This window comes from Podarcis filfolensis, assembly GCF_964270895.1.
Source record: "Podarcis filfolensis genome assembly, chromosome: 1".
Lineage (NCBI taxonomy): Eukaryota > Metazoa > Chordata > Lepidosauria > Squamata > Lacertidae > Podarcis > Podarcis filfolensis.
In genome coordinates, this window is record NC_139604.1 from 94,675,065 (window position 1) to 94,693,981 (window position 18,917).

General features: G+C 46.3%; 2 protein-coding genes across 14 annotated transcripts in view; one reads left to right on the forward strand and one right to left on the reverse strand.

The window, feature by feature from the left end:
• The first annotated feature begins 1,807 nt into the window (after positions 1-1,807).
• On the forward strand, positions 1,808-8,848 carry ANKRD63 (ankyrin repeat domain 63). The gene has a single exon (XM_083620174.1). The coding sequence runs from the start codon at positions 5,337-5,339 to the stop codon at positions 6,156-6,158; it is 822 nt and encodes a 273-aa protein (XP_083476300.1). The 5' UTR covers positions 1,808-5,336; the 3' UTR covers positions 6,159-8,848.
• Positions 8,849-10,401: 1,553 nt separating this feature from the next.
• LOC310762703 (serine/threonine-protein kinase PAK 6-like) overlaps positions 10,402-18,917 on the reverse strand; it is a 46,334-nt gene continuing 37,818 nt past the window's right edge. For all 13 annotated transcript variants that reach the window (XM_083614115.1, XM_083614116.1, XM_083614112.1 and 10 more), the window contains 5 exons: positions 18,439-18,572; positions 15,980-16,106; positions 14,199-14,324; positions 13,237-13,371; positions 10,402-12,197 (listed from right to left, as the gene is read on the reverse strand). In XM_083614115.1, coding sequence (XP_083470241.1) covers positions 12,030-12,197; positions 13,237-13,371; positions 14,199-14,324; positions 15,980-16,106; positions 18,439-18,572 — 690 coding nt within the window. In that variant the 3' untranslated portion in view covers positions 10,402-12,029. The remainder of the gene's footprint in view (positions 12,198-13,236; positions 13,372-14,198; positions 14,325-15,979; positions 16,107-18,438; positions 18,573-18,917) is intronic.

The window sequence follows — 18,917 nt, forward strand, 5'->3', positions numbered from 1 at the left end:
TGCGCTCCCGTCGTTCAGTCCCAGCGCCTGCCAACCTAGCAGTTCAAAAGCACCTCCGGGTGCAAGTAGATAAATAGGGACCGCTTACCAGCAGGAAGGTAAACGGCGTCCCGTGTGCTGCGCTGGCTCGCCAGATGCAGCTTGTCACGCTGGCCACATGACCCAGAAGTGTCTGCGGACAGCACTGGCTCCCGGCCTATAGAGTGAGATGAGCACACAACCCTAGAGTCTGGCAAGACTGGCCCGTACGGGCAGGGGTACCTTTACCTTTACCTATGCTATTTGAAGAACATCACCACTACTGAACATCTTACGAGCTTTGCATTACTGCCCTGTCTTTCCTTCACACTGCACCAAGCAGTTGGTCAGCAATTTCTAGCGGTTTATTTTTTGTCCAACAAATGAGATACATTCATAGTAGCTCGCTAGCCAATCTCTTTCCTTTGTTGGCACCACCTCCTGTGTAATTCCTAAAATCTGTTGTTCAAAGGGCTGTTAACAGCTTCCAGAAAACAGTGCACTGTTTTCACTTGACAAATAATCCGTACCTCCATAGGGCATTACAGTGCTATGAAATTAAATACCATGTTAATTAATCTAGGGATGCTTGGGCCGCATGCAAAGTCACTAGAGGGAGACCAGTTTCACCCAAAGGGACCTACAATAACAATTGCAACTGGAAGAATAATAATCACAACTTCAGGGAGTGGCTTTGGGTTCTGCTTCACTGCTGGGCTCATCGCTGGGCACTGCATTCTTAAAAGAGCATTCCATTGACCAAGTTCTGATCAATATCAAAGCACTTGTCAACATTCTCTGCATTGTAAACTGCTACTGGAATAGTATTTAGCCCAGACTAATTTAGATGCAAGAACTAATCACAAGACACTATGGGTGGCATTTTATTTAGAGTAGATCCATTGGAATTAATAGACCTGACTTACTGATTGACCCCATTTATATTCTTCAAGAAGCTCAAGGGGGTGTACATGATTCCCCCCCCCTCCAAATTAATCTCCACAACAACCCTGTGAGGTAGGTTAGGCAGAGAGGCAGCGACAGGTCCCAGGTCACTTAGTGGCCTTCAAAGCTAAGTGAAGGTTTGAACCCTGGTCTCTCAGGTCCTAGGGTCTGACTCTCTAACGACTATACTTATTCATTCATTTCAGGGGATCTACCATTGAGTAAATCTTACTTAAATGTATTGCAGGGGGTTGGACTAGATTACCCTCGTGGATCCTTCCAACGCTGCATACAATCCTATGATTCTAAGACACCCAATATTTTGTGTGTGCAAGTGCATATGCTCAGTGTATTCATATTGTATCCTAATTTGCAAATGCACAGAGCACTCTCACCTGCCTGGATTGGAGAGGATTCATGGTGCAGCAACCACTGCATCCATAGCCCTGCTGCCCCATAGGGGCCAGGGTGGATGACAACTAGTTCATTCTTAATTATACCAGCTTCAAGGCTGGTCAATGGGTTTTTTTGCCGGGGGTGGGGAGTGGCTGTTCTTCAGATCAACAACCTCCCCCAACATGCTTTGCTCTGGGCTCCACCACAAGCACAGCTTTCTGCTGCTGCAGCAGGAAGGGTCCCAGTGGTGGCTGGCTAAGTGAGGGATCCACAGCACCCTATTGTCCTCCTCTTCCATCCTCCCAGTGACCTAATAGGCCAACTCTATAGGCAGGAGAAATATGCAAACAGATCTTTATCTACTTTTCTTCCCCCCCACAACCTTCATAGACAGACAGAAAGGTCACTGTAGATTGTTTTGCAGCCAGCAGGCTGGAAAGGAGCAGAAGGCACCTCACCTGATTGCTGGCTTATTAACTTCCTTGTAATTAGTTACATGACACTTTCTCCAAGAGCTTTACAAACACCAGTAAGGAGCCAGAAGCAGAAGCCTTAAGCAGAAGCTATTGCTGCGAGGAGACTTTTCAAACAGTGCGGAGAGTCAGGCAACCAAAACGTCAAAAGCAAGTGCCCAGAAAAATACGCACTGCAGCATTAGAAACTCATATATATAAGCTAGGCACCAAATGGCTCCTTAAACCAGGGTTACAGTCGCCAAAACGGAATGTCATTTGGGGGCCAGTCAGCTCAAAAGTCGTATTTTTCAATACAACCTTTAGGTTCCTGAAATTTGTTCCGATTGTGCAGATAAAATATAATGGATAGAATTCTACAGGATGTGTTACTAGTGTGTGAAAACAATATACAAGGATCCCCAGGATCCCAAGGATCCCCATCTCCAGATGGTGGAAACATCAGGCGCCATCCTTGGTGCCCGGGCAGCCTCACTTGGTCCCAAGTGGCTTATAGGCACCTGATACCTGGCCAATTTTGAATGCTGACCCACCAGAATTGAAGTGATGCTGACACTGTTCTCATGCTCCAGACACTCACAGTACAATCCTTTACATGCCTGCTGAGTTCAGTGTGGTTTACTCCCAGTGTATAGAACTGAAGCCTGAAAGTCTCCAAAGCATAGCCTTAATAAGAATGGCTAGAACACTATTTTTAAAATGTTTTCATCCCTGGTATGTTGGTCCAAGTCACAGGACCCTGCCAGGTGCTGCTCAGCATGTGGGCTCCACCAATTCACCCTAAAAGGTCCTGCATCTGACGCTAGTGGTGACCTCTGGCTTTTAGCATCCTACCACAAGCGCCCCTTTGCATCTGACTGCAGTCATGTGCTGAAAGCTGGTGGGCGCAGAGCTAAGAATTCACCAACAGGCACTGCACACCTGTCATGAGTATCCGGCTGCTGGAGCTGGTTCTTGACACAGGGAAAAGCTGTCTGGCAGCAGCAGCACAACAGCTGCTTGCTGGTGGGATGATGTTGCTTGGCCCTTAGAAACAATGATTAAAGAGGAAAATGCAGCACCTGACATACAGGGGCTCCCACTGAGTTGGTAGATTACCATGCATGTGGAGGTTCCTGCTAAATCTAGCAGGGGACAGAGAACAAGGGAAAACCTCAGCTCTCCTTTAAAATTTAAAAAACAGTTTCTAGACCTTGTGGGTAAGTTTGCCATTGGCAACTTGGCCGGCAGTAAGAGGACAGGGCTCTGATGTTCAGAGGTGGGTCCTCTATGCACTGCCTGACTCAAGCTGCAAACTCATGCCAGCAGCTGGTGTTGCCTAGCCATGCTCCCCAACACCCATGACATCTCGCTTCCTGACATGTCATGAGTTTTGTGTACTTTCTGTAAGCCAGATAATTGACAGATAGATTCAATTTATGCTGGATTCATCACTAAAATAAAACTACACTACTACTTGCAAAACAGCCTGAATTTCTGCCTTAACCTAAGGCAGGGGTAGCCAATGTGGTACCCTTCAATGTTGGTGGACTACGACTCCTGTCATCCCTGACCATTGGCCTGTCAGGAGCTCATCCTACACTTGAGTAGGACCCTGGCAGAGACACATGCCCAACTCGCATGTTCTCTCCCTCCTGGTCTTTCGTTCGGGAGCTTCAAAAGATTTCTTCAGCCCGAATATCACAGCGACCAATGCCAACAGACACCAGCACACTTAGGGATCCGCAGTGTTCACAGTTTGTGTAACCGACCTCAGCAACTCAGCATTTTGGCTAATCTACTTTATTTACATATAAACATACATGGAGAACTGCAACATGGCTCCCTCTCTCTCTAGCATCAGTCAGCAAAGGGAATGAACAAAGGAAATAGTCCCACTTCATGGAAGACAGTAACACAAACATCCTGTCTCCATCACTTCCCACTCTGTGGAGTCAAAACATACATTGTCATATGAAAGACAACAATCCCATGACTGCAGTCACGGAGCAGGAATTCTAACATGGCCATGCTGGCTGGGGCTGATGGGAGCTGTAGTCCAGAAACCCCAGAAGCTCATGGATCTGCCTCACAACAGTGGGAAGCTGGTTACAAAGCTTGGGAGCCATCATCAGAAATGGGCTCCTCTTCACCTGCCAGAATGGGTGGGCCAGGAGAGTGGTTCACCCAGTCTCTTATAGAGAGATTTATGCCTTAATTCTTTTTATGTATGAAATTGTTTTAATTGTTAAATTGCTTCAATTACTTTCATATGAAGCCATTCATAAATGGATGGAAATAAATAAATAAATAATCAGGCTGCAAAACCTGAATGCTGCAAAAGCAGAATTTTTTACAGGGCAGCATAGAGATGAAATGAATGCAACTCTGGGCTGGTTCCTCTATGTTTGCTGCATTTCACAACACACAGCAGAAGGTGTGCACAGCCTCCCCTGTAAACCACTGACTTTGAGGTCATATGAAAGGATATGAAAATTTCACCTAGGATGGTGCATTTGCTGCAGGCATCCAGGAGCACCTGCAGGAGGAGGTGAGTACAAGGCAGTCAGGGCAATCGTGGACCACTTTGGATTATGGATACACCCCTTCTTGCACTGATCCCAGCATTGTTACTAACCATCTGCCCTGCAGGAAAGTCGAGAGCAAAAGACCCGCAGGAGGTGCGTGGGCTACAGGGACTGAATGTACTGCATATACACACATCTGATCCTCTGACAAGCTCATGCAGGAACAAAGGGTGAATTCACACATGCACAGTTGATGGCTGTAACTTTACAGCCCAGAGCGTCTTCACATCACCGTAACAAAATAGTGGTCAAAAGTCACAGTTCAGACCTTCTTCACCCCGTGATAAGAACTATCAAGTGTTGTGCAGATAGATTCTGTCCATGGAACCACACACTATCAATGATATCACCTTGAGCCCTGAAAAAGTTCAGGCATAAGGATCCCCCAAGGCATCTTCCAGGGGGCTGGACTTGGATTACCCTTTGGGTACCTTCCAACTAAAATTATTTTATTTTATTTTCACGTCTTCCTCCCTCCCTGGAGGATTTCACAACTCGGAGAACACCATGCCTGTCTCGTTTCAAAAAAAAAATACCGTAATTCCCCGCAGATCTATAGGACAAATACCGTTCCAGTGTTCTTCGGTTTTTAGACTGTTGTCACACTCAGCCAATGGAGATGTGGACGTGCCACCTTGAACAAGTCACACGTCACACCATTGAAAGCACACTAATAACAAGGGCAGCGTGTCGAGCGCACGACATTGCCCTGCCTTATTCGGGGAGGTGGGCGGGGAGGCGCTGGAAGGGCTCCGGGAACCGTCGACGACCCAGCCCCGCCGCCCGCCGCCCGCCGCCCCAGCACGCAAACCAGAGCGCGGAGGTGCTTCGGTGGATCCATCTCTCCTGACACTCCAAGGCGGCGATCGCCATGGCGACTTGAGGCGAGGTTATAAAGCGGCTCCGGGGAGTCGGCACCTCGAGTCGCCGTCGGGCCATGAGCCGCGCGGGGTACGAGCAGCAAGCCATGCTGCGGCCGCGGGACCTGGGCCCGGGGGCGTCGACGCGCACTTTCCTGGAGGCCATGAGCGCGGGCCGCCTGCACCTGGCGCGCTTCGTGCTGGACGCCGTGGACGGCACCATCGTGGACTGCCGAGCCGACCGCGGGCGCACGCCGCTCATGCACGCCGTGGCGCTCAAGGACCCCGCGTGGCGAGTGGCCTTCGCCCGGCTGCTGCTGGAGCGCCGCGCCGCCGTCGACCTGCGCGACGACGCCGGGCGGAGCGCGCTGAGCCTGGCCTGCGAGCGGGGCTACCTGGACGTCACCAAGCTGCTGGTCCAGTACGGCGCCGACCCGGACGCGGCCGACTCGCGAGGCTGGAACCCGCTCATGTACGCCGCCTGGCAGGGCCGCGCGCCCGTCGTCGAGTGGCTGCTGCGCTCCTTCCGCCGCCTCGGCCTCTGCCTCGAGCGCGCCGACCGCGCTGGCCGCACCGCGCTGCAGCTGGCCGCCAGCGAGGGCCACGGGCGCTGCGTGAGGGCGCTGCGGGCCTCCGGAGCCTTGATCCTTGAGCTGCCCGAGCCGGCGGCGGCGTCCCCCGGCGACGGCCCGACGGCCCCTCGGTCGCCTCGCGGGGACGGCGGCGCCCACAGGCGGGAGCAGGAGGACGACGACGACGAGGAGCAGCAGCAGCGGGGCCCAGACGCCGCCGCAGCGCAGCATGGCTCCGAGGCGGGGAGAGGGGGCGCCTCGCTGCGAGGCCGCCCGCTGATCCGCAGGGCCACGGCGCCCGACTGCCAGAGCCTGCTCGGCTACTAGGCGGCGAGGGCGGGAAGCGCGCGCTGCCCTCGGCTCCGGCTGCGCGTCCCCTCGGCGCGGCCAGCTCCCACTTCGCCTCGCAGGCGTTGCTTCTGCCCGCGGATCCAGCCTTCGTCGTTGGGTTCCGACTTATCGGCCGCTTTGTCAGCGACCATTTGGACCATTGCATCGTTGCCCGAGGGCGGATTCGGAGCGCCTCCGCACATCCCGAGGCTCTCCCGATTTCGTTGAACAGCACCCGGGAAGCGCAGGTGTTAGCATTTATTTAGTTGAAACAAGTAGCAATGTGCACTGTAATAAGGTGCGATGAATGGTTATTTACTGCTTTCTCTTGTCAAGAATGTTCTAGAATGATTGGGCGTAAGGGTCTCGTCGATTTCAGCAAGAGGGTCGAAGTGTACTTCCTTTAAAATCAACCTAAAAGCACAAAATGTCATTGTCACCTACAGCATCCATCAGTTTCCGTTGCCCGACTGGAGTGTTGTTGCCAGAGCTATCTTTGCCCATCTCAAGAATTTATGTACTGTACCGTTTTGGGGCAAATCTTGCAAAATGTGCGGGTGGAAAATCTCAGGAGCCTAATCCATGGATGGCAAAGTACCATTTTGTCAAACCCTAATATCTTCCAGCTATGAAAAAAAATATTGGTAACCTATCGCTGTATAGTATACAGAGAACAGTCAAGTAAAACTAATGGTGAACCTGGCTAAAAGTGCTGAAAGGTCAGTTCAGGGCATGACAGCAAAATAAAAATTTTGCATTTTCTGAGTATGCTTCTTTCTGTAATGGGTGAAATGGATCAGTGGTCATTTTGGTAAAGAACAAAAGTGTCAATATGATGTCCAGATTGCTACATTTTCATGGCAGTTTCTGTAAGGGCTTCTGAAGAAGATTTTGCACCATGTCTGATTCTTAGGAGATGCTTTCGTGTCCACTTATATCTGTGTGGATTTCTTTATCTACCGTAAATGGAATTGCACTCGTGTACATTGTCTTTGAATCCAGCAAGCCTTAATAAGATAGAAATTTATTTGTAACTAGATGCCGCATTTGCCTGAAATGATTTCAGTGGAGTGCGTTGGGATGTTTGTGGCCTTTCACTTTTTGTGGCATTTTTTTGTTCAAGTTTTATTTATTTAGTGACACTGCATGAACTCTGAAAGTAACGGAAGGACAAACAAGGTGTGAAGTGGGAGTTGTGTGATCAGATCAGCTGTTATTTACCCACAGAGGGGGGAAATGATAAGGGCTCATATTGTCCCTGTCTCCCCAGCCCCCTTCTGTGACTAAGGTAAAGGGAAGGTTAAGGGAAGGTAAAGGACCCCTGGACAGTTAAGTCCAGTTAACGGCGACTATGGGGTTGCGGCGCTTGTCTCACTTTCAGGCCGAGGGAGCCGGCATTTGTCCACAGCTTTGACCAGACAGCTTTCTGGTCATGTGACCAGCATGACTAAACCGCTTCTGGCGCAACAGGACACCGTGACGGAAGTCAGAGTGCACGGAAATGCCGTTTACCTTCCTGCTGCAGTGGTACCTATTTATCTACTTGCACTGGCGTGCTTTTGAACTGCAAAGTTGGCAGAAGCAGAGACAGAGCAACAGGAGCTCACCCCATTGCGGGGATTTGAACCGCCAACCTTCAAATCGGCAAGCCCAAGAGGCTCAGTGATTTAGACCACATCGCCACCCGCATCCCAGTTTCAACCGGATGAGTTATTGGAACACGTTGTTGGTGTTATTTCTTTATTTACATTTTTTTTTGTTAGTTAATAGTATATTATTTATTAAGTGGTTGTTGATGTATTTAGATATTGATTTGCTGTTGTTGTTGTGGAGGGTTAACCCACCTTCCCTGGTATAACAACCCCAATCCAAATTCTGTTTCTTCGAACAGCTTTTAACAAAAGAAAATTACATTGGGGAATCCAGTCCTGGATTTCTCAGGCCCACTGAATTCAACAGTACTCATTTCTGGTTAGACATGGTTTAGCATTGCAGCTTTACTGTCTGTTAGCAGCTTTCCTTGGACTCTCAGGCAGGGGTCTGTCTGCTACATCACTTGCTACCTGGTTTTTTGTTTTTGTTTTTTTTGAGATGTCAGATTTAAACTGGGATTGATTTTTTTATTGTCAAAACTTAAAAAAACACACACATGGTGGTTAAGTTTTTGAAGATAGGAGGGCAGTGCACTTGAAAAGCACATACAAACTTGGAAAATTATTAGCAAGTTTAGAGAATAGTGCGTGATCGTTTTCTTTCATTTTCCTTTCATAACATCTTTGTAAATTGTCGTAGTACGGTTTTCCACTTCAGAAAGAGAGTTGAAGCTGCATTGGTGTCCATCTGATGAGTCTGCAGCTGATCCCCGTCTATGAATTTCTTAGAGCCAGGATTCTAGGAGTTGCATTTTAGTAGCATTGACTGCACAATTCAGAAACACATTGTAAAGCTTTGATCCAGGCCATTAAAAGGGACACTGACTGCAAAATGCAGCGTGTAGCAATAACACAATGTCAGTTCCATACCCACTGTGACTTGTTCCTTTTGTTTCTTTTTTAAAAGCACATTGTGATTACAGCAGGATGGACTCAGAATTTTCTTCTTTCAAATGTTGGTTTGTTCTGGTAAAGGGTTATGTAGCTTATCAAGCTGACCTTCTACAGAATGCAATAAAACTAGTTTCTTGCTAATTGTATGGCTCTTTCTTTCTAAGGAATCCATTGCTGAGTAAACAATTCCCCCTGTCTACTTTGGCGGATTAATATTCCACAGCCTTTAAATATGTTGTAGGAAGAGGGGGGTTATTGTTTTGTTTTGGTTATAACTATTTATTTTGTGCTTTTATCCTGTATGTTTATCTTGTGAACTGCCCTGAGATCTTCAGATAAAGGGAAATATATAAATTTAATAAATAAAATAAATAATACAATCAGATTATGTGTCCTCAGAAATGACACCCCCTCCCTTTTAGGAATTCAGTGGCAGAGTAACCTCCATATGCATTTTGGGATTACTTTTTGTTTTCATCAGTCACAAGTATGGATGGAAGGATCTGTCCATTTCACTTCTCTCTGTTCCATACTTTTCCAATCTTAAATTCAGGTTATCCACATTTCTGCAGCAATTTGTGATTTTTTCCCTTCAGCATTTTAGTGCAAATTTCTCCTAATAAACATATTTTGGTCTGCACTTTTGACTAAGGTGCACATTTCTGCAAGCAATTTCTCCTAAGATGCATTTACGTTATTTTTCAGCACCCTCATTTTTATGCACTTTTGTACAGATTGTTTAATTGGAGAACTGTATTGCAAAATTTGGATAGGCGCAAATTTCAAAGGATGGCTGTGTTCTGGTCTTCATACCGTTTCAGAAAGTGCAAATTTGGCTCTAAAAGCTAGGTGAATTTAATGTCTCCCCCACCCCTAGTCACAGGCCTTTTTGATTTTCAAAAGATGGTGCCCATTGTCTGCTACTTGGGTTGGATTTTGTAGTCTAAATTCAAACTTTTATGTTTCTGTACAAATGATTTATAGGCACATTCTAGTAAGGTAGTTCTGTGACGAAGGCCACTGAAAACAAAGGAGTTCCACTGATTTACACGGTGTTTGCCATGAAATGCTTCTGCTAGGTTGTGCTCTTTGTTTTTTCTGTGTTTGTGCAGCCAGAGAAGCTTCTTGGCATCTGACACATCTTCAGAAGAATAAGAGAACATTGAGTTACAGGAACTTGTATTTTGTGGTTGTTAACTGCTGGTGGGTAGGGTGGGGATTTTCCGTAAAAAAAGCTGCATGCTCTTTTTAAAGTAGTGTTGCTTCTATGTTTTGTTCCAATTCAAAACAAACAAATAGATCTTTAGGATCTATAATGGAGTGAGGCATCTGCAGAACCTATATTCCCTTGCCTCCAGAGTAAAACAATAGGATCATACCTCGGTCCAGGGGGCCCTTTTTTGAAGATCCCTGTCCCTTCAAATGGCAGGGCTGCACCTGTGCCTCATTACTGCCATCCACTTCCATAGTAAAGCACTATTGGCCAAATGGACTTCACACACCCCTCACTGCCTTGTTGGCCATTCTTGACTGAAACTACATGGAACTCATTTGGGCCACTGATTTGTCTGTCAAGTTTATAGGCCTGAAACTTTTCTGTGGCAAGTTTTTAAACTCTTGAGTTAGGAACTCTGTGGAGCACTTTGGAATAAGGATAAACACATTTTTCAAAAACATTTCAACATTGCAATGGGTTTATGAATAATCAAAATTGTGTTTTAATTTAAAACAACAAATGCAAACAACTCACGGAAAGGAGAAATATTTGTTTCAGATAATTAAGTTAAAAAGAAGGAAGAAAGAAACCTGGGAGTTTTTTGCACAGGATTCCTGGAACAGACAGACATATTTTACAACAAGCTCTCCCCACAATATTTCAAGTTTTTTGTTGTTGCTGTTTTTACACGTTTTCATATGTTTACCACTTGGTGGATTGTGTAAGGGCAGATTCTGAGGCAGTAGAAGTGACACCTGACCCCCCTCCAACCTACCCCTCCCCACTTTCCATAACTCCTGCCCAAATGTATCACAAAACTGAATTCCAGTTATGTTACAACTATGCTCCACACAGTAACACACATAATACAACCTAAACTAATCGGTGCCAACTGATCTGGACATTACACAGATAAGACTTAACCATATAAAATTTCTGCATCAACCTTAGATAAGAATATTAGAAGTGGTCCACCTACATCCAGGAGATTATAGAACCATGAGCACACATTTAAACTCTGTTCCATGCATTTCCCCTATTCTCAACAACATAGGAGGTAGGTAGAGTCTTAACATTCTCACTGGCAAAACAAACATTGTTCAGTGGAATGGGAGAGCTTCAGCATTTTATTGACCTTGCTACAGAATTCAGAGCTGGTGAAAAACACCACCCGGCAGCTGCCTCAAGGCCGTATCCTTGGTCAAGTCCAGTGTACTTAGATATGAGCAAACTGAAGTTCTTATCTGGATAACCCTTGTGCTGCCTTCTACTTCCAGTCTTCACTGGAGAAGGCACTATGTTTACATGCCGTGGAGTTTCAAGCATCAGGTTCCAGCATCTCTGGAGAAATGTCTGCCATGAAGCGCTGCTTGCCAGCTGGTGTAAGATTGTGAAATGACAGACCATTCTTAAGGTTTGAAAAGCCATAGGCCCCATATTAGTCCCAACTGTAGAAAGAAAGAAAGTCCTGGGGAAATGATTTGAAAGGAAACAAGGTAAACGAGTCTTTTGTAACAGGATCAAGTAGCCCATACATGAGATGAGATGATTGTTTTAGGGAAGCCCATTGCCAAGCTTATGCCATCCAGATGATTTGGACTCCATCTCTCATCAGCCCCAGCCATCACAATCCAAATCATCTAAAGGGCACCAAGTTGGAGAAGCCTGTTTTCAGGTTAAAGTAAGGACGTCTACCTTCAAATGTGTTTTAAAGAACAAATACCATCCTGCGAGAGGAATGTTGTTCCAGCGCAGTCAGTAGATGAAGTCTCTGGAGGTCTGCAGGTATGTACAAATCAAGTGGCGAGAATCTTCTTACAAACACCAAACATACTCCTGAAATAGGAACTATCCCAGAAGCTTCACAATATATATATTAAGACTTGTAGGAGTCCAGCTTTTGATTGTCTTCAGCAATGAAAAAGAGAAAAAGGTAAACATTAAAAAGCAGCTCAAGATGGTGAAAATTCCCTCTCGCATTCTCGGAAAGGACGCTGACAAGTTCCAAGCCATGTTTGCGGGGCCAGGCTGCCCTTGATCTGGTAACTCCGAGAGAAAGACTGCATTCGAATGCTATGGTATACTAGGTGCTTCTTAAGTTTGGGGTCAGCAGGTGGAGGTCCGTTTCCTATACCGCTGAATAAGGGGCACCAGGCACTCTGGAAGTCCCGTCTGAAGCAAAAAGGGGTGATCAAGGAGTTCCTGGGCTGTTGCTCGCTCCAACGGGTCTCGTGTTAACATCCGTTCCAAGAAGTCTCTTAAAACTGGAGACGTCTGTGAAAACAGAACAATTCAGATAAGCCATTTCAGGGCAGGAGGGTGGATGAAGGGCAGTATACACAGTTAATAAAAACAACCAGTAGTAGTACTTAAGGACATATTTAAATATACAGACTCTGCAAATGATGCTTGTGTGGAAAATGTCCTCCCCTATGTTGTTTCAGGTGATCGTGCTACTTGACTAAAATGTGATTGATAACATGATCTAAGCAAAAAGTGGAACCAATGGGCTCAGGAAGCATTTTACTAACTAGCAGCCTTGGTCAGGTCCAGTGTTTGATTTAAGATGCAGCGGTGTTCACAAACCTTTTATTGTGAGAGGCATTTCTTGTACCAGCCACTAGATGCCAGCACCAGCCTATAGAACCAAAAGCTGAAATCAATACTAACTTCTTGATTCTGAGTCTGAACAAATCTCAAGTACAGTGGTACCTCTGGTTACATACTTAATTCGCTCCGGAGGTCTGTTCTTAACCTGAAACTGTTCTTAACATGAAGGACCACTTTAGCTAATGGGGCCTCCCGCTGCCGCTGCACCGCCGCTGCACAATTTCTGTTCTCATCCTGAAGCAAAGTTCTTAACCCGAGGTACTATTTCTGGGTTAGCGGAGTCTGTAACCTGAAGCGTATGTAACCTGAAGTGTATGTAACCCGAGGTACCACTGTAGTCAGTATAAAAGGTGGGATACATAGACACAAAGGATGCAACTATCATAAAGCAACAGCTCAATTGTACTTGGCTTCTATGGCACAATTTTCAGGGAGCAGGAGCTGCACTTAAATGTTCTCCATGGCAGTTTCAAATATCACAAGATCCTTCAACATGGAAAGAACTTCCACACAGGGGGAAAATAGGGCAAATCCGTGTATATTACCTTGCATGCTAATAACATGTGCCTTTGTTTCACTGTGCAGATCTGCTACATAAGACGCATGTGAGATTATCATAAGCAACCACCTATACTGGTTTTTTCCGTGTACAATCAGATGCTATGAAGTATCTGGCTGTGACATTTCTTACAAACTGACCGACCTTATGAGAATTCTTTATTTTGGGAGGAGGGCTGTCACGGAGCCTCTTCATTGCTTGGACTGGAGAATCGCTGAAATAAGGGGGTTCTCCATCCACCATCTCGATCACCATGATTCCCAAAGACCAGATGTCTACCTGCAGAAGCAAAATATTGCATCAGTACAGATGGCCTGTAGAAAGATACCCCATGGTCCTCTGGCGTTTACAGAACTTCTTACCTGTGAAGCAGACTAGCAAAGAGGTACTGGGGGCCTCATATCAGCAAACAACCTGAAAGGCTGAATCAGGAGTGGGAAAACTGTGGCTGCCCAGATGTTGTTGGACTCCAACACCCATCATACTTGACTATTGGGTAGACTGGCACTGGCTGGAGCTGATGGGAGTCCAAAAACAGCTGGTTCCCCCCTGTGATATCTTAAAGGACTCATCCAACCTCCAAATTATAACACAAAAGCATTGCTTCACAATGTTCCTCTTAGGGCTGTCATTACCTTTCCTCTTTGCTTTTACACACAAATACACACTCATCCAAAACTTCCAAGTTCTGCTAAAGAATAATAATAATAAGTAATCATATTTTGTTAAATAGGAAAGTTGCCTACTTCCATGTTTTATTCTGGTTTTGTGGGCTTGACTTTGCTACTTTTAGACTTCCAAAGCTGTGAGAGCAGTTTTATATTCATGCTAACCTTTCACTGGGGTGGAGATGTAAGTGCTGCTGGAATTAACGCAAAAGCAACGCAATCCAGATTCTTGCATCCTACCATCAAGCACGGTTCCCATCGTGGTGTGCCACACACTTTACAAGTAATGTAGCAAAGAGCAGGAAACACTGAGGCGTGCTAGGTCAGATACACCTATGTATGTCAAGGCATTGGTTTCAGAAAGCATCGTAAACCAGGTTTAAATGGATATGTCCTGCTCATTTGCTGCCTCTTTTGCAGTCCAGGAATGATAGTTACCTCTGTGGTGTATGGAGACCTTGAAATAACTTCCGGAGCCATCCAGTACGGTGTCCCCACTAAGGACTTTCTTTTGGGGACGTCCTTACTGATTTGAGCACAGAAGCCAAAGTCGGAGAGTTTCACCTGTCCCAAAGAAGCAAAACGTTACCCTAAAGTTACCAGGGAAATAAAAAGGGGCAAAGGGGCAAATAAAGCAGGTTGTAGGAAAACCTGGAGGTAGCCTGGGTCCAGGGATGGCAACTTGAATCTTGGGGTGAGGTGGGGACAGGTAAGCCCCACCCCACATAATCGCAAGACACAGCACATGCACACCATTTGAATAGCAATGCCCATCAACTGGGGGGGGGCAACCCCCTCAAATATTTTATTGGGAGGGCCAAAGGGACCTCAGTCCCTAGGACAGGCATCCCCAACCTGTGGTCCTCCAGATGTTTTGGCCTACAACTCCCATGATCCCTAGCTAACAGGACCAGTGGTCAGGGATGGTGGGAATTATAGTCCAAAACATCTGGAGGGCTGAAGGTTGGGGATGCCTGCCCTAGGAGTTGGTTCCTATGCCTGGGTTGCAGGAGTAGGAGGTGTAAAGGGGGCAAAAAGTGAATATATGAAACTACAGTCAAACTTCGGTCGTTGAACGTAATCCATTCTGGAAGCCTGTTCAGTTTCCAAAATGTTCGACAACCGAGGCACGGCTTCTGATTGGTTGCAAGAGCTTATTGTACTCAAGCATAAATCGTGTCAGACATTCGACTTCCGAAAAACGTTTGAAAACCGGAGCATTTACTTCTGGGTTTTCAGCGTTCGGGAACTGAAACGGAGCCATTTGGGAACCAAGGTTTGACAAACCCTTGGCTAGCCTAGTGCTGTCTATGCTGAGCAGCAGGAGAATATCCAAGTCCTCGGACAAAAGCAGGGGTAGCCAACTTGGACTAAGATGTTGTGGACTAAAAACCCCATCATCTCCAAGCAGCATGGTAATAATAATAATAATAATAATAATAATAATAATAATAATAATAATAATTCTTTATTTATTTCTACTCCACCCTGGGCAGCTTTCAACAGAACATTAAAAACAGAATAAAACTTCAAACATTAAAAACTTCCCTAAACAGGGCTGCCAGGAATCATGAGAGTTGTAGCCCAAGATGTCTGGAGCTTCATCACATTGGCTGCCCCTGGGCAAAAGTCTTGCCCAAACTGCTGCCTGAGGACCATAGTAGACAAGACATCATCTATGAGGTTAAAAAGACCCCCAGGCAATTGCTAAAGGTCAAGTGTGGGCATGAGAGGCCTGATCCGATTGGGACCCTGCCGCAGAGGGAACGGGGCTTCAACCTTTGGCCTGACCCCTCCTGCTGGGGTTCAAATCTGGACTGGGCCCTCTGCTGCCTGCTATTTTCTTGGCAGTGGGGGGAACCCCACTTGCCCCAATGGGAGGTGTGCGCCCCATGCCATGCAAGTACAGAAGGCCCAAACTGGACTGGGAACACAGGGAGGCAAAGAGTTAAAGCCTCCTAATCCCACCACATACACTGGGTTCTTGATCTGGATGCCTCCCAAAGGCGCTTGCAATTTACTTTTTAAAGCCATTTGCAATTGCTAATTCATGTGGAATGGATGTCCACCGTGGGCCTGAAATCTATCTCAAACTACGGAATGAATTTGTGACTTTGAGTGCACAAAACCTGCTATGGCACAGGGGAGCTGGAGAGAGAGCTATGCAAAGCGTTGTCGGGGAGGAGAGAGGAGAGCCCAAACTGCGAAGGAATTCTTACCCTTCCATCAAGGGTCAGGAGAATGGAGTCACTCTTAATGTCTCTGTGAATCACACCTTCGGAATGCAGGTAAGCCAGTGCCTGCAGGACTGACTCACACACTGTAGCAATTTGCTCTTCATTCAGCCTGGAACAAGAAGCAAAAATAAAAAAATCGGAAGTCATTTTCTTTCATAGAGCAGAAGCAATTAAATATCCAATTATGTCTGATGGCATGAGGTTTAAGTGAACTTCCTGCTCCGTCCAGAGTATCGGAGCTTGTAATGGAATGGTGGTAGCCACAACCATTGATTTAGAAAAGGATTAGACAAATCCATGAAGTACAGGGCCTGCAGTGACTGGAATAGCTATGTGGAAGTTTCATATACAAAAGACGCTTGCAGAATTCCAGAATTTTGTGGGAAGGATTCGTAGAATCATAGAATTGAAGAGTTGGAAGGGACCTTGGGGATCATCTAGTCCAGGGGTCAGCAACCTTTTTCAGCCGTGGGCCAGTCCACTGTCCCTCAGACTATGTGGTGGGCCAGACTATATTTTGAAAAAAAATATGAACGAATTCCTATGCCCACAAATAACCCAGAGGTGCATTTTAAATAAAAGGACACGTTCTACTCATGTAAAAACATGCTAATTCCCGGACCGTCCGCGGGCCGGATTGAGAAGGCGATTGGGCCGAATCTGCCCCCTGGGCCTTAGGTTGCCTACCTCTGATCTAGTGCAACCCCCTAATATGCAGGAATATGCAGTTTTTCCATACAGGGATCAAACCTGCAACTTGGAATTATCAGCACCACGCTCTAACCAACAGAGCTATCCATAATTAAAGCGAATTAAATTGCTCTGTGGCCCCAGCACAACAAATGCACTGTAACAAAGAAATAGATTTTTTTGGGAGGAGGGGTAGGAAAGTAGAGAAATGCACTGAAAAGTGTGGGATAAACAGATGATTAATGACAGACATACTGTATACTGTAAACACCCCACAAGGAAATCAGAATGAATGCTCATTGTCGTATAACCTCTCTTCGAACAAACAGGAACAAATGCTCAATGAAGGCAAGACATAGTCTAACCCCCATGTAAGTTTTGTGCAAGCAAACCAGGTTGGGGCAGCATGCTGGAGTCACACAATATCACCTTTATACATTGCACCAGTGGGAAACTGCCAATGTAGAATTTCTTAGCAAATCTAAATATGTAGAACTTGAGCTCAACAAATCCTGGGAGTGGGCAGCTTGCGACAGAAAGTAATTGTCCCTCTTTGTGTTTTTATTTACATTACTGATCTTGCTAGGCCTATTCATTCCCAGTGGCTGCTAGCTGGGTGTGGCTGATGGGACCTTGTGTTTATTGGACTGCGTTCTTATTTATTCTCACAGTGGCCAATCGGATGCCTATGAGAAGCAACAGCACACACCTTATTTGTGCTCTCCTGAAAGTGGCATTCAGAGGGATATGCTGCCTCTAACAGTGGAGATAAGACACAGATACCAGGGCCAGTACTTCTTGATAGCCCCATGCTCCATGAATTTGTCTTATGCTCTGACGGAAGCTATCATTTATTTATTACATCTGTATCCTGCCTTTCCTCAAGTATCTCGAGCCAATTTACATGGTATTCCTCGTCATTCTATTTTTACAACAACCCATTGAGATTGATCAGGCTGAGAGACGGTTACTGGCCCAAGGTTGGTTATGTTTAGCCTGACTAAGAGGAGACTGGGACGCGGGTGGCGCTGTGGGTTAAACCACAGAGCCTAGGACTTGCCAATCAGAAGGCTGGCGGTTCAAATCCCCGTGACGGGGTGAGCTCCCGTTGCACAGTCCCTGCTCCTGCCAACCTAGCAGTTCGAAAGCACGTCAAAGTGCAAGTAGATAAATAGGTACCGCTCCGGCGGGAAGGTAAACAGCGTTTCTGTGCCCTGCTCTGGTTCGCCAGAAGCAGCTTAGTCATGCTGGCCACGTGACCCGGAAGCTGTATGCCGGCTCCCTCAGCCAATAAAGTGAGATGAGCGCCGCAACCCCAGAGTAGGCCACAACTGGACCTAATGGTCAGGGGTCCCTTTACCTTTACCTTTAAGAGGAGACTGAGAGGAGATAGGATAGCCTTCTTCAAATATCTAAAGGGCTGTCACATGGCAGAGGGAACAAGCGTGTTTTATCCTGCTCCAGAGGGTAGGGTGGTGAACCCAAACTAATGACTTCAGGTAACAAGAAGGGAGTTTCCAACTAAACATCAGGAAGAACTTTCTGTTGGTAAGAGCCGTTCGACAGTGGAACAGTCTCCCTCAGGAGGTTGTTAAGCAGAGGTTGGATGGCCATCTGTCATGGATGCTTTCGTTGAGATTCCTGCATTGCAGGGGGTTGGAGTAGATGACCCTCAGGGACTCTTCCAATTCTATAGCTCTATGATATTTTAGGCAGGAATGGTGGGAAGAAATGAGTTTTTTTTAACCTACCTGATTTGGGACAGAATATCCGTGAGGGCTCCTCCTTGGAGAAATTCCATCAGCACCCAGAGCTCATCACCAACCAGATAGCTTTTGTACATCTCCACCACATTGTCATGTTGGTAGTCTCTCATTATCACCACCTGAGAAAGATGCGGATAGACATGGAACTGAGGCTTGCATCCAGTGCAGTGCAAAGTAACTATCAGTGCAAGGATTTCTGTGTGCGCAATGGGACTTTCCATCGGATACAGTTTGCACAAAGCAAACTGGATCACGAAACAATGCAACCACACAACATCAAAAATAAACCCCAAACATTTACATCCCAAACGCTGCAGATCAATGGCCTGCCTGGAATATTCACTGTCTTCATTCATCTCCCTACTCTATACTAGCTACTATCACCCTCTTTTGTAATCTGGCCCATATTCGCTTTGTCGACTGCCTTTAGAAATACAGGACTGGTTCCAGTTAGGCATGTTTTA